At 46.6% G+C, this 21,380-nt stretch overlaps 2 protein-coding genes across 2 annotated transcripts in view; both read right to left on the reverse strand.

Moving 5' to 3' along the window:
- Positions 1–371: 371 nt before the first annotated feature.
- On the reverse strand, positions 372–16,531 carry LOC309587393 (serine protease 55-like; the record flags this gene model as incomplete). Its single annotated transcript, XM_082305510.1, has 6 exons — positions 372–674; positions 10,919–11,097; positions 14,007–14,254; positions 15,149–15,338; positions 15,681–15,733; positions 16,488–16,531. 6 exons carry the CDS (start codon positions 16,529–16,531, stop codon positions 372–374), a joined length of 1,017 nt encoding a protein of 338 aa, XP_082161636.1.
- A 1,802-nt stretch (positions 16,532–18,333) lies between these two features.
- MSRA (methionine sulfoxide reductase A) overlaps positions 18,334–21,380 on the reverse strand; it is a 301,044-nt gene continuing 297,997 nt past the window's right edge. Inside the window, exon 6 of the mRNA XM_082305437.1 lies at positions 18,334–19,151. Within this exon, the coding sequence (XP_082161563.1) occupies positions 18,987–19,151 (165 nt within the window). The 3' untranslated portion in view covers positions 18,334–18,986. The remainder of the gene's footprint in view (positions 19,152–21,380) is intronic.

Genomic DNA, 21,380 nt, shown 5'->3' on the forward strand with positions numbered 1-21,380 from the left:
GCTAATATGCAACTGAGTAAGCTAAGACCTTTCTTAGGGTTTCAGCTTTCCAAGGGGAGCATCTGCTTCAGATGCCACATCTTGACTTTGCATCTGAGCTTAGCAAATAACTGGGCCTGATGTGACCCACCAGTGTGGAAGATCTGTGTTTTTCAGAGGATTGTGGCCTCTCTTGTCTGTGTCCTGGCTCCCTCATTTCATCTCTACATCCTCTCCATTGCTCCCCCGTCTCACCGTGGTGTCTCATTTTGGCATCTGTGTCCATATCAGTGAGATGGAGGAGGTTGACCTGAGCCATGACTGTATGGGTCAGCAGCAAAAGAAGTATGAGACGGTAGTTCTAACTTTTATTATGTTTTGAAAAATCTTCTCTAGAGTAATCTAACTGCTATTAAGGAGACAAATAAAAGGAGACAATACTCAAGAAACCTCAGTTGTGTCTCAGCCCTGGAAGGAACCACCCCAGCATGTGCACTGTTATCCACGCCTTCAATGAAGAAAGGTTTTCCCCTTATGGCTGTCTCAGTCTCGATCCAGTCACGGTAGCTGTAAACAGACATAAAGATGTTGTGGTTTGGCTTTTCTGCACAATCTTCTCCCCAGATGACAATGCCGACTTGAAACCACTTCATGGTGTTCCAGTAGCTGCAAACCAGAGGTCCCCCGCTGTCCACCTACGGCATAAGGAGGATGTTATAGCAGGATCAAACCTCAGGTCTCTCACGGCAGCTGCATCCCACAGGCTGATTGGGAAAAATCAAACTCTATCCCAAGTTCATGAGGATTTTGGGGAACAAGGAAATTTTGGACTCAAAATTTCACAGCTCAGCCCTGAAATCCCTGCAGAATAAATAGATACAGAAGGTAAGAGGAGGAGATCAGTCACAAGCTCTGGCTTGGTGCAATGTCCTGCCCTTCTCAGCCTTTTCCATATGCTCCCGTGGCCCCAGAAGGATACCTGAATCCTGTCACCAAGAGACAGTATCTGAGAGTGAAAAGGGATATTTGCTGTGACTGCTCATTCAGTCCTTGACTTCTCTGCAAAACTGGTGCATGTAGGTGCTAGGTACCTGCCACTGTTAATTTTGGGGGCTAGCATCCAGAAATTGGACAAGAGATGAACACTAATCCTGACAAATCCTTCTTGCAACCACAGTAATTCTACTGAAAACTTGCCGGCTACTGCAAGGGCAACCATCGCTCACCCAGTGTGTGCAAGACTTCAAACGCACGCTGCAGCCACCCTGCAAAGAGGAATGTCCTCCTGTTGGCTGCTGTAGCTGGAACACCAAGAGCACATCTAGTTGCCCGTATGACGCCTGGGTGCAATCTCCAAACAAAATCCAAGGGAGAAGAGACACCAGCACAAAATCCACCCAGCCAGGTACAGCACTTTTCTGACAGTTATGTACATCTTCAGTGCTGTGCAGCCCCTGCTGGAAATAAGACAGGTTCCTTCCACAGTGGGTTTGAATCTTTTTTCTACCCTATCTCCAGTACTTCATGCGGCAAATAAGAAATTCAATACAAACCCATTTCCTGAGACAGCCAGCTTTCCTGGGAAATGCTGCCCTTCCCTCTTTGTACGCTACTTTGAGAAACGTCTTTGTCATTAATGTATGACCCCCCTCCCGCCAGCAGCTGCCCTGAGCTAACAGACATTAATTAATGAGTAAGGAAGTGGCCATACTCCCCTGTGCAACTCATCAGCACTCGATAAAGTTTATGGCAGAATTCCTACTCACTTCATTAGATGGAGGGTCCAGACCCTTATGTTTATCTTTTACATTTTTTTTCTGTTTTTCTTTTTGGTTCCACATGCATACAGCAGGGAAAAATGAAGATAAATACAGAGCAAATGTTGCTTCAGCATTCATAGAATCATAGAATCACAGAATCATTTAGGTTGGAAAAGACCTTTAAGATCATCGAGTCCAACCGTAAATTCAATACTGTTTGCACTGAAATGGTGTTACTGTAGCTACGTGTCTGCATCTCAGCCAGTGCTGCTGGGCCCTCTCCAGACGCAGGATCTAAAGACATTTCCCGACTCTCTTTCAGCCAAGAATTTGCGTGAATCTCACAAGTGACCTTACAGTGACCTTGGATCCATGCATTATCAGTGTCCTTGGCGATGGCATCCTGTTTGAATGAATGAACATCTAGGCTGTGCGCACAATTAAATTACTGGGAATTTTACTGCTAATTCCCTCAGGGCAGGAACAGGCCAAACATATTATCCTGGTAGCGAAAGGAAGGCACTTCGAGCCTCCTACACAAAGATAATAAATGAAGTTGAGAGAGTGGGAGCCGTTCGCAAGCCGGTGACGCAGCAACAGCTGACGATCCCTCATCGGTGATATGTCGTGATGCATCGTGCCAGCTTTTCCCAGCACAGGAGATTTTTAGCACTGGTAAAGCCCCTGCACACCGTCGGGGCAGATCGCTTTCAGAGTGCCCAATTTGGAGGCTGTTCACACTTGCAAAGGACCTTTCTCCCAGGGCACTTAAGTACCAGTTAATTCCTGATACCTTGTGACTATCCTTGGGGGGAAAAAGTCTTATCGTATTATTTCATAGCTGAGAAAACCGCAGCAGAAAAGGGATGCGATTTGCACGAGGCGATGGCAGAGCCAGCAATCCCTATTCAAACTACAGATCACGCGGTTTTCCTTTCAAATCAGATCTGCTTTTCCCTGCTTGCCTCTTTAACCATGTTCGGTTTGTTCTCTGCAAGGAAAGGGAGAGCTGTCTGCAGGGCTGGGGGGACTGTCAGCTGCGGAAAGCGATTTAAAACCTGGGCAGAGAGGGAGTTAGGCAACGCTGTGAAAACCCAGGCAGCAGCTGCAAATCCATTTCTTTAATCCACAAGCCCTGAGACCCAAATTCTGCTTCAGATCCCTTTCCACACAGGCTGAGCTGGTCTACTTCATGGGTGCAACTTTTAACATGCCGTTTCTCTTAACTTCAGCTATTTAACTCGATGATTTTATCACAAAGTGGGCTAAATCATCCTCTCCATGTGATAATCTCGCTCACATAATTATAGCAGTAGCCCAGATGAATCAGTAGCCTGGTTTTTATAGAGCTAAAGATAGAGAAAATAAACTCAGTTCTTGGACACTTCTGAACATCCCTCTATCTACCTTAAGCTCTCCAAAACGTTGGCCCAAGGTTTTCCATCCTTGTGTAGGAGAGGGTGTGGGAGGAGCCAGTTTTGAGCACTGGTACAATTATCTCAGCTCTGTGATGTTTCCAGTAGCACTAATTTAATGAATGCTCAGGTTAACGACTCTGAAGATCGAAGAACTTATTAAATGCTGCTTTCAGCTTTCAGCCTCCTGTACCCTGGTGGTGAAATACTTCTGGTTAGCAAGACACACCAGATACCTGCTCCTGCCCTTCAGCCTGAATGCCAAGTTTCTGGACAGCAAAAAAACCTAAAAATAGCATCTTTGGTTCTGTTGCATGCTTCTTGTCAACTAGAAGACGAGTGAAAAGCAACCACATCAAATCAGATCTGGTGCTGAATTCATGCCTTCCACAACTGCATGTTAATCCTCCCATTAGGAGAGGTGAGAGCAATGATATATTCGCTGATAAATAGTTCTGGCTTGTATAAAAACCGTCACTGACTAACAAGGCGCTTTGTTCATTGAAGCTGATCAAAAGTTTCATCCTTTTCACAGCGGCCAAAGCCCTTCTGTGAACATCAGGAGCCTTTCTGCTGACTTTAGTGGGCTTTGGATCAAGAGTGTAATCTTCTTCCTTTCGTATTTGTATTCGTGTCTGCAACATGGTAAATGATCAGAACAAACACGTTCAGCCACATAAATCTTCTTAGGTGGGAGAAGCTCTGGGGGAGGGAGAACAACCCATCTGATACTCATTAGGTGGATACACAATCCTTGCAAGTCATTGCTGGTTTCATTTTCATGTTGGTAAGCTCTGCGTAAATTGGAGAGAATCAGCATGTGAATAACAACACTTGCCGTTAGAGCTGCCCTGGCTGCAGGAAGCCAAGGCTTTTGCAAACAGATGATTTCTTCAGTTATTTCACTGTGAACAAGCTGTCTTTAGAGAAAGGTGAAAGGAAGGAGGCTACGGCCATTTTTAGCATGCAGATATTGAAAATGAACCAGGTAACACAGGGCACCTGGACTCCTTTCATGGGATCCCTTTGAGATCTCAGGTGAAAGCCTTCAGCCACTCTGTCCCTCCATTCCCTTGCTGGAAAATGGGAGAACAAGACCGCTCTACTCCATCCACACAGATGTCAGCAGGGCCCATTAGTAACTATGCTGGCAGGACTTAAAGGCGGTTATAATGCATCTGGCCAAAGACCCTTGTGGCCCAGACTCCTGTCTCTGATAGTCATCTGTAGCAAGTGCTCAGGGAAGGAGAATGAGAAACAGGGCAAGTATTCACAGGGTTGTATTTACATCACAGTCGTTAATAGCCTTAGAGAGATCTTCATCCAGGAAGTTATCTAATTGCTTTTTGAATCCATTTATCCCTTAGGATAAATACCCACAACATCCTGGTCAGTGACTTCCATAGTTTAATTATCTTTTGGATGAAAAAACCACTTCCTTCTCTTTGTTTTAAATCTGCTGCCTGATACGGCCATCTGACACCCCCTCCTTCATGTGTTTTGAACGGTAGTGACGAGAGGACAGCTCTTGACCGTCCTCTCCTTGCTGCTCATGACTTTAGCAATCTGTGTCATATCCCATCAGACGTCTCTTTTACAAGCCTCAGGGTCCTGCTCTGTTATTCTCCTTTCCACCAGAAGCCATTCCGTGTCCTTCTTCATCCTTCCTACTCTACTCTTCTTTTCTAAAACTACTACTCCTTTCTCAGGTGGGGTGGACGGGAATCGCACACAGCACCCAAGACGTAGGCTACCAAGATTAGTGCCCTGGCATAACACACATTTGCTTTGCTACCTGTTCCTTTCCTAATAATTCATAATGCTCCCATTGCCTTTTCGACCTCCACAGAGCCTCATGCTGATGTTTTTGAAGGACTATCCACAGTTACTCCAAGATCTTCTTACATGGTAATAGCTAATTTAGAGCCTATTATTGCATGCGTACAGCTGGAGTTGCTTCTCCCTATGTTCATTACTTTTCCTTTGTCAACAGTGAACTGCATCTGCTCTTTTAACCTCCAGTCACTCAGGATAATGAGATCCTGCTGCACCTCTGCACAGGCAGTTTTAATTTTGACCACTCTGAATAATGCTGTGGCATCAGCCGACTCGGTCATTTCAGCATTCGCCCTCCTTGAACATCACAATTCCTTGCACAGATGTCAACACAGCTCCCCTTGTGAGCCCTTTCTCCCATCAAATCCCTCCTCCACGTTGCTTCCCTTTCAAACCAAAGCTCTTCTACTTCATGACAGTTCAGTTTCTCCATGAGCCTTTGGTGAGAAATCTCATTAAAAGAGTTTTGGAAATCTCAGCGTGTTATATCAGCTGGATCACCCTCTGCAACATGCTTGTCGACTCCTTCAAAGAATTTAAATCTGCCTGTGAGTCATGACTTTCCCTTAAAGCCGTGTTGACTCACTGTAATTGAATGAGAAGTGGCTCCTCTGAGTCATCACACCCATTCCCCCACTCCGAGGACAAGCACAAAGCAGGTTTTTGTGTTCAGCTGGATCCAGAGATGTTCTGCTCCCCACAGCTTCACTCACCAGGCACACAAAGTAATGCTGGACCCCCTTGCTGCAAACCAAACAGCTTCACTTTGAGGGACCAAAAGCTACCACCCAGAGGAAGAAAGCAGAAGAGATATGAGACATCATCAACATCCCAGGTCCTTGCAATAGGAAGGAATGGTTTTGACAGATGAACGAATTAAGCCACCACAGCGTGAATGTGTTCATTTGTCTGCCCATATCATAAAATGATCATATGATGAAAGCCCTATAAAACCATGGGACACAGGAAAAGTGTTCTGATTCTTATGAGCTGCACATCAAAGCACCCTTCAGAAGCAAATTTAAGAGACTGTAAATGCAGAAACGCCTTTCTACTGCTTTGTTCTGGGGCTTCCCAGGTTACCTTCCTACTTAAACCAATCTGCCCCCTAGGGAAAAAACCCACTCCAGCATGTTAGCAATGTTCAGTGGCGGAGAATCCATCACAAGGATGGAGAGTGGATGACTCTCTTCAATATTAAGGTAAGATACAATAGTAAAGTAATTTTGTATAGTTAGCAATAACTTTGAACTGAACCGTGGTTAGCTTTGACTCCTGGCCCCCAGGAGACCCTTGTCGGAGAGGCAGAGGGGCCTGTAACCTCAGACCTCATACAGATAGTCTCCGTCCCTACAGACTGCCACCAGACCATCATCTATCCACCTCTGGTCAGATATTTTGAACAGTCTGAGGGACTGACCAGGCATCCCTGGTTTGTGACCTTTTCCTCGCACCTGTGATAATTTGCTTACATGGACCCAATTTTAATTCGCAGGCTTTTTCTTTAAAAAATTTTGTTTCACAAGTCTTCCTTTGCAGTTTTGGAGCCACATTAGCACCAGTAAAAGGTTGCAAGAGCTTGTAAAAGGATGCAAGAGCTTTTGTCACTTCTGCACGGGTTTAGCACTCTCATGCACAGACAAAGTGAGGGTGCGAGGGGTGAGTTCAGCTCCGGACTGATCACCTCTCCTAGGTGTTTCCAGTGTCAGGGTCCCATTGGAGTCACATTAGTGGCACTGGGGTATGGTTTGAGACGGGGGCAGTGGGATGCCAGGGGGATATCCTGGGATATCTAAAGAAGAAGACTTAGGTGTAGCCAACTGTCCTGCCTCGGAGCCGTGTGTCCCCGTGAGTGATTAGACACCTTGGACTTGCTATTAGTTAATGGGGAGCAATAAGCACTCATCCATGGATTTATCTCAATTAAAAATAGATGGTTAAAACAGTCTCGATGAATCACATGTCAGAAGCACTTTTTTTCTCGCTATTGATGGAAAGATGATTCGGTAGAAGCAGATGGCTATAGGGAAGACATTTGTATCTGGCTGGATAACTCCCACCAAGGGGTGTACAACAACTACTGCTATCGCTATAGCTACGTGGGGTGAGAGGCCTGAGTATCCCGATGTTGTAGAGGGCATTTGCCCTTTCCAAACTGCTGACAGTGTATGTGGGCAGGACGTATCACAGGTGAGGGAAAGAAGTCCTTCTCTGCCTTTTTCACAGAACTAAAGAAATTAAAACCCAGAGCCCTAGATGCATCCTAGCATCATTTCAGCCATTTATCAGAGATGGCCAAGATCACCTCCTGCTACAGTCGGTGGAAGGGGGCAGATACCTTCGGTCCATGACTCAGATCAGCCCCGTGCTGGGGGACGGTGTAGGGCACAGTGAAGCTGAGCTGGAACCATCCCACTGCTTGTTTGTGGCCACGCAATGACTCCTTCCCCTGAAAGTCAGGCCAGGGACTGGGCCCCCCTTCATCTGCTGTTGACCTGAACTGTACGTGAACTGTGACTTCCAGCTGAACACACTCTGTCCTAATCACCACAGTGCTGAGCTACCCCCACAGACCTCCTTTGCAGAAACTCTCTGAAATATAATTGGGCCATTTACTGAATTTTGTCTGGATAGGCAAGACACTGAAGAGGCATTTGCTTTGTGAGTCCCTTATACTTTAATTATTGTTCAAGTTACCATTGCATCAGAGCCTAACAAAAGATGCTTAAGAAAGCAAGGAATTAGACATCAATTGTGGTTCATGGGGTCATGGAAGAAATGTAGCACACAAAAAAATAACACATAGGCCATCTCTAGTGTCTGTTCTTTAGCACTTGTACCCCATGAACATCCATTAATGCTAATGTTTATGACTAAATAGAACTATAAGTCAATTACAGATCCTGTTAGTGTTAATTCACAGTCAATCTATGTATTTGTCTGCAGAGCCACTAAGGAATTGGTATACAATAGATTTTTCTTTTTAAGTGAATGGATGTTTTTTAAAGTACAAATACTCGGGAGCTCTGCTATTCAGTTTCCTTGAGTTATTATAGGAATACGGTCAGTGATCCACAAATTAGTCGTACAATGGCAGTTGGTGAAATGCTTGAGCCTTTCTATTCATGTCCTGTTGCCCCATGGGGGCATTAAGGCAGTGGTCAGTGGCATAAACCTTCTACATGGTGCCTCAAGGAAGATATCTATGTGGCTTTAGTTATTCATAAAACAGCTTGCTGCAACGGGGAAAATCTAGCACACAAATGGCACATGGTGCAAAGACGTAGGATGGTAATCCTTTTGATCCAGATGAGGATCATGTGGACTTACAGCCTTGGGTCTAGATACAACTTGCCCATCTTAGCCTGGCTCTGGACATGAACAAATGTATCCCGATTCTCAGTAAAGCTCAGGAAAGGTTAACATAAGGCTTTTATCTACTTCATGTTCAGACAGATCATGCATCTGTGCAGTGCATGGCTTCCAGGTTTACTGTGACCACATCTACACCAGCAAGCTTAGCATCTCCAGAGCTTGTTCCCTGATGGGTTCTCTGCCTTGCCTGCGCTGCTACTCCTTCCTGGCCTCTAAACTGGGGTGCCAGGATCCAAAGTGATTATTGTGGGTGGCTCCTGACCCATGCAAAAGCTTGAGCTGTGTCTGGAAATCATCCAGGAGACCGCTGGTTGGCACAGACCAAAACCATGCCCAGAGCTGCTCTGCCTCCTTGACAGCGCTGACTTTGTAAAGGCATTCTGAAATTTGGTCTCATTGCCATTTGACACAAAACCCGTAATCTTTACGGAAAAGAGTAGTTTGATAGATTGCACTGTCTAGGGTGTGCCTTGCTATCTGCTCGGGGCAGATGAATTGGGTGTCCAGTCATCCATGCTGCAGAGCAAGCATCAGGTTTGGCCCTGGCCTCCCAGTTCGTTACCAGGCAGCCCTACCGCAGGCAAGCCACCAGATCGCTGAACCAGCCTAGCAAGGCCAAAATGTGCCCTACCTGACTTTAATCAGCGCTTCCCAGCAAACCGACTGTCAGCAAAACGCTTCCCCTCCAGCAAATTAGCAAATTCTGATGAAAAGTTGTGTCACCTGTTTCTCTCCTGAAGAGCTCCACTTCTAGCCTAGGGTATGGTTTTGTCTCGCTCTTGTTATTTCAGGTTGCAAGACGTTTCTGCCTGGTCAAGCTTCCACTAGAAGTGGGGCAGTTACTGGGTTATGAGCATTATCCCGCATGCAATCGTTTTGTACTTCCACTGCTTGGAAAGCTCGCATTTCTAGTTCATTTCTCAGACAACTCTAACATTATTGTAGATGAAAATATCACCCTCATGAGCTTTCTGAATACAGGAGATTCATTTTGCTGGGTACAAGTGCTCTTGCTGTTTCACCAGCATAATTCAGCCACAGAACTTAAGGCTGGGCTGGAAAGTGCATTCTTTAATCATGTTAATGTTATCCTGTGGCAGTTTTCTTTTTAAAATTTTTGATTGAATTTAATGGAGGTCAAAGTCACTCGATGAATGGTTTCAGAGACAGATGCTCTCTGGCTAATCAAAAAATGATTTTGCAAAGCAAATCTTCCCCTCTGCTGCCCAGCTATGGGCCCGCAATGGCTTTGCAGTCCACGATCCCTGTACCCGCTGTCTTTGCCTAAAGGGCAGGGGATCTCTCTCAGTCCTGGGTGTTGGTTTACTCCCTCAATGAATGATTCCTACAGGATGAAGCTGTGCATACATGTATCTGCCCATCTGTCCCCCTGCAAACACATGCTCACGTCTAACAAAATCCTTGCCCAGTAGAGGATGGAGACCTTAATCCTGAAGCAGAGGCTGTGGGGAGAGCTCAGTCCTTACCAGGCACTCAGAGGAGGGGTTGGAGGTTGGATGCTATGAAAGAAAAGGTGTTTTTTGGCTTTCAGACTTTGACATCAGGACAGCGATCCTGCAGACGGAGTATGTTCTGAGGGCACAAGTTCTGAGTGAGGTTTTCCCATATCTGGGTATTTGTGTCAGCTCTCTCCCATTAGTAGTCCCTGATATCAAATACTGCTTGAACTCATATTATTTAGCTTCAAAAGTCCATCATCCCACATCACTAACTCATTGCAATAAGATGCGACTAGTTCTGGCAGCCACAGACCAACCTGCCATGTTATCAAAGGACATTGGTATCAGAGCCAAGACCTCACCTGAGAAAGGTTTCTAATATTCAAGTTAAACATAGCCGGACTCAATTTCCCACCCAATTCTTTTGCTTTGACCCTCCTGGAAAAAACTTTTGTGTCTCCTTTCAGTATTTAACCTGGCAATAGAGCAGCACTGCCTAGCCCAGGGCTGAGGAGACACCAGGCAGGAGACGGACGCAGTCCATGCTGTGCTGAGCCCTCTTCGCAGGGACATGAGACCTCTCCTCCCATCGCTCCCACCACTGCACAGCTTCGCCACAGCAGACACAGGGTTTTTAAATTTGTGTAAGGTAAAAGTCCAAATTGCTCTGCCCAGAGACATCCAAAACTGTCCCACGTCCAAGGGGACTTGTTGGGAACCACCCTTTTCCCTTGCCCTCCTTTCAGCTCATGGTTTCCCTTGCAGAGCTCCTGTTTCTCTCTCTGCAGGGAGGGAATTGGGGCAGCGGTAAGAGTGTAAGGAGAGGCCTGTCTGCTCAACAGTGTTTCGTTTCCAGCACCACCACTGCTTCCCAATGCCAAGAGTCCTGCACCCCCACTGCCCAGGTCAATATGCCTTTGCAGGTAGTTCCTTGGCCCCTGGGCATCCTGCCTGGTCTCCTGCAGAGAAGTTTTAGCAACCCCAAGAAGCCATGGGAAGGATCAATGTTCATTCCTGAAGTGAAGGAGCTTCTCCTCCAATGTCTCTGTGCCCCCATTGGCAGCGTGGCCATCCAGGAGCCTGTTTGCTTTACCTGGCAAGCGCCTCTTTCTCCTCTCTCCAGCTCCGCACACAGGACATTCTCCTCTAGCTGTGGGATCCGCTCCAAGCACTGCTCCCTGCTGATGAGCTTCATCCGCGCTTTCTGCAGCACGCGCGATGCTGGCACCGCAACTGCTAACCAGTAAGCGAGAAGAGAACGATTAACAAACCCTGCAGAAGAGTGCAGACTCATAAGGACGAAACCACAGCCAGAAACTAGCCCTTGGGACTGCTCCCGGCTGAATTTGTAAGGCATCTCAGGGCAAGAGGGTCTCAGGGCACAACCATATGGTCTTGGGGTCGTGGGGGCTTACGGGGCCGTCCGAATGTTTAGCAAAGATAACAAAGACAATGAGGGACTGCTCTTGACTTTATGCCAGCCTAGGAGGTGGGTGGGTAGGTAGAGAGAGGGGAGGTGTTAACAGGCAAAGCTGAAATCCTGGGGAGTGGAGGCTTCTTAAATAGGATTTTAAAAAATCATTTTTGTAGATGAACTCTGGGATGCATTACAGCTGGAAGACCCCAAAGGGATGGCTTGTCCTGTTGGTCTTGGTGATGACCTGAGATGAGCTGCACTGCACAACTTGGGTTTATCACTCGTGTTTCTGGGGAACTCAGTTTGAGGGACTCTTCATGGGGTCCTGTGAGAGCCCTGCGGAGGGAAGTCCACTGAGCTTTCACCAGAACAGACAATCTTGTTATCCCCATGCTTTCATGGGGGGCTGTGAGGCCATGCCTCACCCAGGGGACTAGCTGTATCTTTCACAAAGTGGCTCTCAGGATGGCAGTACACAATGAAAATAACTGCTTTACTCTTTCCTTGAGATGGAAAAATCAAGAAATCGCAGCAGGCACCAGCAAGACACAAGAAGACCAAAAATATGCAAGGCTACTTGGAAAACCCACTCGTTTCACCCATCTTTCTCTTCAAAGTGCACCTGAGTCTAAAGGATAAAATTGACTTTTGGAGGATGTTGCTGCTGGGGAGACCTACATATTTTCAGAAACTCATTCCTTCTTCCATATTTCACTGAGCTAAATCCTCCCAGAACTTTCGGGAAGGTGGGACTCAAAGATAAGATCTAAAAGACAGAAAGTTGTCAGGTCTGTTTCCCAGCTAAGATGGGGCTGCTCCATGGAAGCATCCACAGATTAAAATGCTTTGATATAGGCATCTCCAAGGATATGGCTCCATTTGAGGTCTGACTGACTGTAGTCATAGAATCATAGAAACATAGAATCATTTAGATTGGAAAAGACCCTTAAGATCATTGAGTCCAGCCATTAACCCAGCACTGCTAAGCCCACCACTAAACCATGGCCCTACGCACCACGTCTACCCGTCTTTTAAATCCCCCCAGGGATGGGGACTCAGCCCCTGCCCCGGGCAGCCTGGGCCAGGGCCTGACAGCCCTTTGGGGGAAGGAGTTTTTCCCAATACCCAACCCAACCCTGCCCTGGCGCAGCTTGAGGCCGTTCCCTCTCGTCCCATCGCTTGTTCCTGGGGAGCAGAGACCGACCCCCCCGGCTCCAGCCTCCTTCCAGGCCGTTGCAGAGAGCGATGAGGGCTCCCCTCAGCCTCCTCTTCTCCAGGCTGAGCCCCCCCAGCTCCCCCAGCCGCTCCTCCCCAGCCTTGTGCTCCAGCCCCTGCCCCAGCCTCGCTGCCCTGCTCTGGCCACGCTCCAGCCCCTCCATGGCCGCCTTGGGGTGCGGGGCCCAGCGCTGAGCACAGCACTCGAGGGGCGGCCTCCCCAGTGCCCAGCACAGGGGGACCATCCCTGCCCTGCTCCTGCTGGCCAGGGTGTATTCCTGACACAAGCCAGGATGCCCTGGGCCCTCTTGGCCACCTGGGCACCCTGCTGGCTCATATTCAAAGGGAAGTCAGACTAGTGCCCCTTGAGGTGCCAGTTGAGATACGTCCACTTACAAAATGCTGACAGAGATGAGAAATGTCCCAGCTTCCCTCTCTGAGGAACAATGCCTCAGAGTTTTTGGTATGGCCCGTATCACTCCATCGCACATCCCTCTCACCAAACTCAGCTTTTGCTGTTTTTCTTCTGAAACGTCTCCCAGACAGCAGTGCTGTGTGCCAGAGCTGAGTGCGTTGACCTCCTGCAGGGTACAATTTGGCGAGCAGAGGCGATGTCAACTGAGCCCACACAGCAGCATGAGACCGATCTCCGGAGCTACGTCATGCTTTTTGCAAAGAGACCGGCTAAAGAGAAATCCTGCCAAGCTGCAGAGTGACTCTGCAGCAGCCCCTGCTTTTCTGTTTCTAAGAGCACGTTACCTTGGTGAAATGGGAGAGCTTCACAACTATAACACAGTGTTGTGTATTACTGTTACGTGAGGCAAATGAAGCCTTTAGAAGGAAAATGCAGAGTTTCAGAGAGGTGACAGTAACGCTACAGAGCAGAATAGCAAGGATTAAATGGGACATTCACTACATCCTAGGAAGTTAAAGCCCCAAGGCACCACCCTGCCCACTCTGTCCCGATTATCTCTTTCCAATAATGAAATCGCTCATTAGCCATTTAGTGACATTTGTTCAGGACAGACATTTTGGGTCACAATCAGTGCTGGAGCTACTTTCTTTAGGGCTTAAACAAGAGTAATTAGCAATAGCAATCTGCTGTTCTAAATGAGTGAAGAAGAGGGGTAGCCAGTACCATTGGTTGTCTGGTTCATGGAGCCATTAAGCCAAAGACAACCCTAGACCTCCATTTCCCTTATTCCAGACCACTTTAGACCCAGCCTAACTTGCCCACCAAGGTGGAGCTTGTCTTACTTCGGGTGCCAAAAAAGGCAAGCGAGAGGTTTTCCTGCAGAGCAAAGGTGGCCTCTAAGGTTTCAGCTTGAACATATGTGCTCAGAGCACCAGGGACTTTGCTCTGGGGGTGAGTGGGTGACTGGTTCTTGCACTGAACAGAGAACTGGTGGATGTGCAGAGGCTGCGAGGCTCTACCAGGGAGGCAGGGAGTGGAAACTAGTGTGGGTAACCCCTCCTGGGAGAGAACATCTACTTTAAATGGATAAAAACCAGCCTCTGTTAGCAAATGTACCTCCCGACAGCGTCTCACCTCCACTTCTGATTCCCCACCCAGCAACCCAGCAGTGCTGCCACGTATTGACGTCATATATGAAGGGCAAGCAGATGGGGATTTTCTTATTGCTGAACTCGATGGGAGAGCTGAGCAGGATCAGAGCAATATCATTTTGCATGCTCATTCTGTCAAAGTTTTCATGGAGGATCAAGCTGTCCGGCTTATGTTCTTCCAGCGGGAGACTGAGGTCAATTCCCCCCACTACAACAGTGAGATCTGGTGGCCTTATAAAAAAAACAGAAGCAGTGTAGACATAAGCAAACATGAAGGCTTTGTGTTATAAAGGTTGGTGCCTCCTCCCCCCGAGCAGGGTACGGTGGTGTTCAGCAAATTGCAGAGGCAGGTTAGCTATAAATATCGTAGAAATCTACCCTCACTTCTAGGCAAAGCTGATTTTCAGGGGAGAGGTGCAGAGGTAGAATGTGAATGCAACCAAGTTATAAATAGCCCAGTCACTAATGAACAGATGGAGTGGGATGGATCTTCGGGATCGCTGTGCCCTGGGCTGGCTGCTCTGGACCGCGCTGCCCCCAGCCAGCTGCTCCGGGTTGCGATGCCACAGGTCATTTGTCACCGAGCAATCTTGGCTCTCGGACCTGCCGAATTTTGGAGGGGTCACAGAGGGCTGGACTCTGCCCCTCGGCATTGCATGGGGTTGATTTATCCAGAAACTGCTGTTTTAAAATCAGACTCTCCATGAGGAAAAGGTGCTTGCCATATGAAAGCAAAGGTAATTTGGGGGTTAGAATAAGCTGGAATGGAATACGCCTCTTTTTACGGGGTACCGCGACATGTGTAGATGTACAGCAAATGCTTGGGGCCATCAGAACAGCATCACGGGCATTTATACAAGGCTGCTCAGACCACCCTTCAAAATATTCCCCTTCTGCATCTCCTGGTCATGCAGATTTCTGCACACTTCTGTTGTAACACTACCTCTGATCAAAAATGGGCCTGTTTTCCCCAAAGGAGACAATTCCTGTTTTCAGGGCTCTCTTTCTGGCTCAGCCACATATATGTTGCACTTGATCCCAAGGACATACATATCCTACACCCACAAGGAGCGATGTTATGAACCCGTTGTGCCTGGGCCGTCCTCGCTTCCCCCGAGTACTCACACCTCTTCTGCGAAGCAATGGGCTGCAGTTAAAATCCACAACGCGCTGATCATGGTGCCCCCGCAGATATGTTTCCCGTTGCTCTGGATGCTCACATGCCACGGGAACTCCCCAGCCTTGGCATATCTCCCCGCTGTGATCCTCTTGCCAGTGTCCAAAAAGGACTCGTAAGACGGTCGGAGGCCACACTCTGGGTACAAAATGAGACACGTTGCTCACCTACGGCAGTGCCACTCCCTGTGCTACTGAGCTAGAGGGGCAGGACAACAGTTAAAGCACTGGTCTATAATTATCCATGCTATCCATGCTACCAAAGCCCCCGGCATCGTTGTAGCCTCCCCAAACCTCACTTTGCCAAGCAATGCTGAGACAGTTTGGGGACTAGCAGGGCCATAGACCATTTCCCATAGGCAGGCTGGATAAAATCCTTGTTTAGGGAGTATGAGTGGAAGAGTTCAGTATCAGGCTATGGTACAAGCCACACATATGTGCCATCAGGTACAAGGAATAAGCCCAGGCCTATTTCATTTACCGATACGTGTATATCCTGTAGGACTACTAGCAGTTCGGCTCTGCTGGTCATTTCTGAACATAAAAAGTTGAGAATAAAAACCTGCATTGATGCTGCTGATCAGAGACGTTAAAGAAAAGAGAGTAAGGAGCAGCATTTCAATCCCAGTCTTGCACCAACGCTCTTCGATAACATTCAGAGCAGCGATGCTCCTGCAGACACCTCAGAACCTCTTCCCCTCTCTCTGCCGGGGGCAACCAGGATGTGACATCACACAATCCACTTGTTTCTGTTGACATCACACTTGGATGCTGTCCTTCCTAAGGCGATGAGGGAAAGCTCCGTGATTTCCCAGAGGCTTGGGATTTGCTTTAGCTATGATAGGGATAGGGCAGCAGTGAAATTCCTGTCTGTATCCCGGAATGACTTTCACAGGGTGTTGCAATAGTGGACTTCATGAGTTGGGTGCCGTAGCCCTTTCTGGATCTTAAACCATGTTCTTCTCTCCAAAGACCTTAGATGCTGGTCCTGCATCAGCTTTCATCTTCAACTCTGAGAAGTGCTGAAGCCTAGCAAACTCTGAATTAACTTTCTCTTCTTCATTTAGACCGTGTCTATGTTCTCAGAAGAAAGAGGCAGCTCTTGGTAGGGTAAATTTCAAACAGTGCCAAATCAAAAGTATAGCATGAAAGATGTTGAGGCAGACACTCCCTTCTTCCTTGTGGGCATGGGTGGCTTACAAGACCAAAGACAGCTTAAAAAATAATCCATGAGGCTGAATCATTAGCATTTCGACTTTACTGATTACATCCCTAATACTCTTTGTACCTTCGGCAGCAACTGCAAGGGGTCAAAGCCAAAACTCCACCCATAGTAACTCCATAATTAATTCTGCAGCGGCATAATATTTTGGTGTGGGCCAATTTTAGCATCAATGGACCCATCTATGCTGATTTCTAAACCGACACGTTATTTCCATCAGGACAGGACTTAAAAAAAACTCCGCCAGGTTCAGACTTGAGCCTGGCTATATTAAGGACAGAATGGTGCTTTCTCCAAAGACTTTCCAGCTTGTTTCAAAACAGTAACTATAATGTGGAGCAGGAGGGAAGGGAGGGGAAAGGACAGAAGGGAACCAAGCAACATTTTATGAGCACCCAAATGATTCAGCATATGAAACGTTTTGCCTTGTACATTGGAGCAAATTGGGAGTTATCCCACTGAAGTCTGAATTACGCAGAGGTTAAAAATGCATAGGATGAATGTAAGACTTTATTTTCCTCTCTTCTTCGCTTTTATGTCACCTCATGCCTAGGAAATTAGACGAAAGAGCTGGTTTCCTTGACAGTGAGCACTAGAACGATTCAGTGGCAGAACACGTTAAGGACAGGCGATCAGTTACCACAGCAACTGGAAATCGCAAGTGTGATGTGGGCACCTTTTGGGGCATCTCCAGAAAGAGCCTAACATGGCAAACCTGCCAGAGGTAGCTCCTCTCAAGCTTGCCCCAGGTATAAATCTGCTAAAAGGACAGGTTTCCTCTGGCTTTTGAGACTGGAATGAACTAAACACCAGCTGAGGAGCTGAAGATGAGGAACTAATTTCCCTGGCAGGGACTTACTGCTTGTCTTTGGATAAAGCAGGCAGGACTTTGGCAGTGGATTGACAAGCCTGAAGCCTGACTATCTGATGCACACTTTCAGTCACTCCAAGCTTGGAACAAGATCTGGTCTGCTGGGTAGTTACAGGAGATGTTCAGGAAGCTGTTTTGGGCCTTTCTGAGCCTAAAACCTGAGCTGGTGAGCAGGAAACATCAAGCCAAGACATGGAGAGGAGTGCCACAGAGAGCTAGCCAAGAGGAAATGCTGTGGATTTGCCTCCCTGGGTCCCCACCATCTGGCCCTCAAAAATGGCTTTATGTGCCATGCTGCCCAGACCTGACACATCAGGGCGGGCTCTTACAAGCTTTCCTTGAAGAAAGCACATCTGCAAGAGGACACACCAATGACACACGTTCTTCAAACTTAGTGATTAAGACAGCCTCCAAAATAGGAAACACATGAGAGGCTCAAGCCCACACCTCCCACTGCTCTGGGAAGCATTGCAAGCAGCAAGTCGGATGGGTAGGACAAACCCATCCCCATCTCTCCTACTGAAGCTGTTTGTCCTAGGATACTCCATAGCATATATATAACCCATAGGATCCCATACCCATACAGGATAACGCCTGCATCTCCTACGTCCTTTGGCTCTAGCTCTTAGTCTCACACTCTGAGAACCCCATCAATAACATGAAAACTTATTTTGCCTCTTTCTGGCCATCCTGCTATTTTGACTGTACACGCCCTGGGGCAGAGACTGCCCGACATTACGTTTGCACAACACCTGCCATAATGAGCTCTGGTCTTGGTGGGGGCTCCACAAGCTACTGAAGTACTAATAATTAATCATAGGAATAATTATGTTACAGTGCGGCCAATACGAGTTCTGCTCCTCTGTACTGTCATGCACAATAACACAGATTTAAAAGCCCTGGTGTTTAATTAGCAGGCTGCAGCCTTTTATAATATTTGATACTTTTTTTAGATCTACCCCGATATATACTTAGAGCCATGGAACACATCACAGACAACATTTCTCTTTTCTTTTTTTTGTAATTTACTGTAGTGCAGGAAACAAAATTGATTTTGTATTTATACGCTTTTTGGAACTGTCAAGAAGAGGTATCACATTACAATTTTTACTTTTTCTTACTAAAATTGCTTCAGAAAATAGGCACTATAGGTGATACTACATGTTGCAGTGAAAGTGGAATTGTGAGAGAGTTACCGATCTTATAAATTCACCACTCTCAAAGACATCAAATTGCAGGGCTGTGATAGTTAAGATGAGCCCAACCATGTCTCCAGAAGTCAAAGCTCTCATAACATGAGCAAATTCATTAACCCAAGAAAATAAACACGTTTGAAGGCATTAGCTATGCAAAGCAGTTAGCAGGTGCAACCACCCCCTAATTCATCCTTTTAACAGCATTTCAAGCCAAACTTTTAGCAGCTGGTTTTCTCTCCACATTAACAAGACCGCAAGGATACCCAGTGAGCTGCACAGAGCAAGAAGCTGCCTTTGCCAACAGGCGCAATTTCTGCCTCTACTTTGTCTTTTAATGTCGGTGAATGGGAAACTACTCAGATTATGGAAAGCCACCCCAACAGAGTCCCAAATATTTATGCATTGATGCTGTGGGTATACCATAACACCTATCGGAGTTGTCTGTCTTTTTTCCAACAACTCCCTAAACCAAAGTGGAGGCGGTGGAGTAAGCACAGGCTATTTCTTGATTCCAACAGGGCAGGAAAGCCCTGTTCCTCCGAGGCCGCAGTATCCGCCGGGGTTCTTACTGAGGTACTGCTGATGGTAATCTTCGGCGTAATAAAACTCCGGAGCCTCACGGATTTCTGTTGTGATGGGACCAAAACCACCCTCTGTCAATACCTGTCAAGAAACACAACGGAAAGCCATTAGTGGTTTGCTGGCTTCTCTGCTGATGAATGACGTTGGGTTTTCTCTCAGCAGGAGCCACAGACATCTCTCAGCGCTTGGACCACAGCTACAGCACATCCCTGAAAGCCCTTTATCCTTACTCTCACATTATTTTGCTAGGAGACATTGTGGGCACCGACGTAGGCATTGGTGAGAAGAGGTAGTGCACCCTCCTGCTTTAATGGCTCATTTGTTTAATTTGCTATGGCCACACATTCGTTCTCCCTTTATTAACCGTGCCAGGCAGGGATGTGGTGCCATCAATGAAAGTGGAAAACAAATATGAAAGGCAGCAGAGCACACTTTGATCAAGCCTGGCCGGCTGCCTTGCAGTGTCCAAGAGCTTCACCTGGCAGGTGCCTCAGCTTTGAAATGTGCCGTCCACCTCAAATTTCCTTATGCCAAGAAGAATTGCGGGGTGAAATTTTAGCCCCACTAATGTCATTGAGAAATAAGAGCATTTGGCCTCTTTTCACAGAGTCGCTGCAAATCCACTCTTCAAAAAGAACAGTTCCATCATGACCAGAAAGGTACTTGTAAGGCAAATTATGGCTCATTTCTGAAAGATTTGCCAATACGTGGACCAGGAGCAATAATCACTTTGCAGGAAAAGAAGAAGGAATGTGGGTGGGGATTTTAAATGAGACCTTAATTTCTTTCTGATATCCCCTAACCGAATTTGAAACTCCTGAAAGGTTTCCGACAGAGGAAATTTCTTTTTAACATGATTTGCCATGACATTTTTCCTACTGAATTTTCCTTTCTAAGGGAACTGGTATGCACCAACATTTTGGAGACAATTCTCATCTCAGCGGGGACATAACCTGTGCTCACTGAAGTCCATGATAACCTAACTTTAATTGGTGTCAGACTACTGTTGCAAAGTCTCCTTGTGAAGAACTGCACATAGATAAAATTGCATTGCTATCAGCCAGACTTGACAGTAAGATCAGCTGTAAGAACGAAGGGCTAGCATTTAAGATTACCAGACAAATATGTGTTCTCTCATCATGCTAATAAATAAAATCACTAAAAGGAAATCATCACACAGAACCACAAAACCAAAGCTGGCAGACCTGTAGTAAGTCATCGAGTCCAACTTCTTTCATCATGATACAACGAATGAAAGCTGCCTTATTCCCAGCAAACATTTGTTTAACTGTTCCTGAAAGATCCTCGGAGATGGAGATCCTCCAGTTTCCTCAAGGAGTCCATTCCAATATTTACCATCCTGTTAGAGAGTTTTTCCTAAAGCCTAGCCCAATTAAGCCCACTATTTTCATTTAAACCCACTATTGTGGCTGTACTCATCATGGATGTGGAAAGGAAATCATTCCCTTCCTCTTTACTGTAGCCTTCCACATACTTGGTGGCTGGGCAGAAAGAAAGATGATGTGTAGTGGAAATAATGCTTCCTCACAGCATTAGCTAACAGTTAAATAACAGGAGATTATTTAGGACCAAAAAGTCTTCAAATTTCCTACAGCTGGGTTTCCTAGATCCTGCCTCAGCACAGCTAAGTACTGACCACAGTCAGAGATCAGTTGCTGGACTTTGCAGAGCATTAGTCTGATTTATTCTGGTAATTTCACTTTCTGGAGGATACATTTTGCTGTATCCAATTTTCAATCAGGAATGAAGTAATAAGACTGATACAAAATCCATGGCTGACCTGTCTGGGGAGCCCCTGGGTTCCCAGCTCTACATCTAAATTCTCAGCGCAGGTTAGAAAGATGTCGACTAGTTATTTCATTGTATTTGAACATGGTGGGGTAACAAACCCAATTTCACAAGAATCTGGCCTTATTTCCCCATGTAAAACCACTAAACAGTGTTTTTCATCTCTGGGACAGGCTTTGCCCCAAGGGAGTCAGATTATTTACCCGTCAGATGTGTGAGCAAAGAAGATAACAAACGTGAAGGTATGTATCACAACACGTCGACAACAACTAACACAAAGAGGTGTCAACACAACTGCTTTTAGAAAGCAGTATTTCACTTACTTTCTAACCTTCCTAGCAAAGAAAAGCACTTTTAAAATTATCTTCACTCCGGGAAGATGGCACAAACTCTGTCATCATGGGCATTAGTCATTTACTTGCTGCTGTAAATGCATGTAAAATTGGCTTCCTCCCCGGAACTGAGTCATGAGGATGCTGCTGGAGGGGTGGGTATTTTTCT

This window comes from Platalea leucorodia, assembly GCF_965183815.1.
Source record: "Platalea leucorodia genome assembly, chromosome: 3".
Classification (NCBI taxonomy): domain Eukaryota; kingdom Metazoa; phylum Chordata; class Aves; order Pelecaniformes; family Threskiornithidae; genus Platalea; species Platalea leucorodia.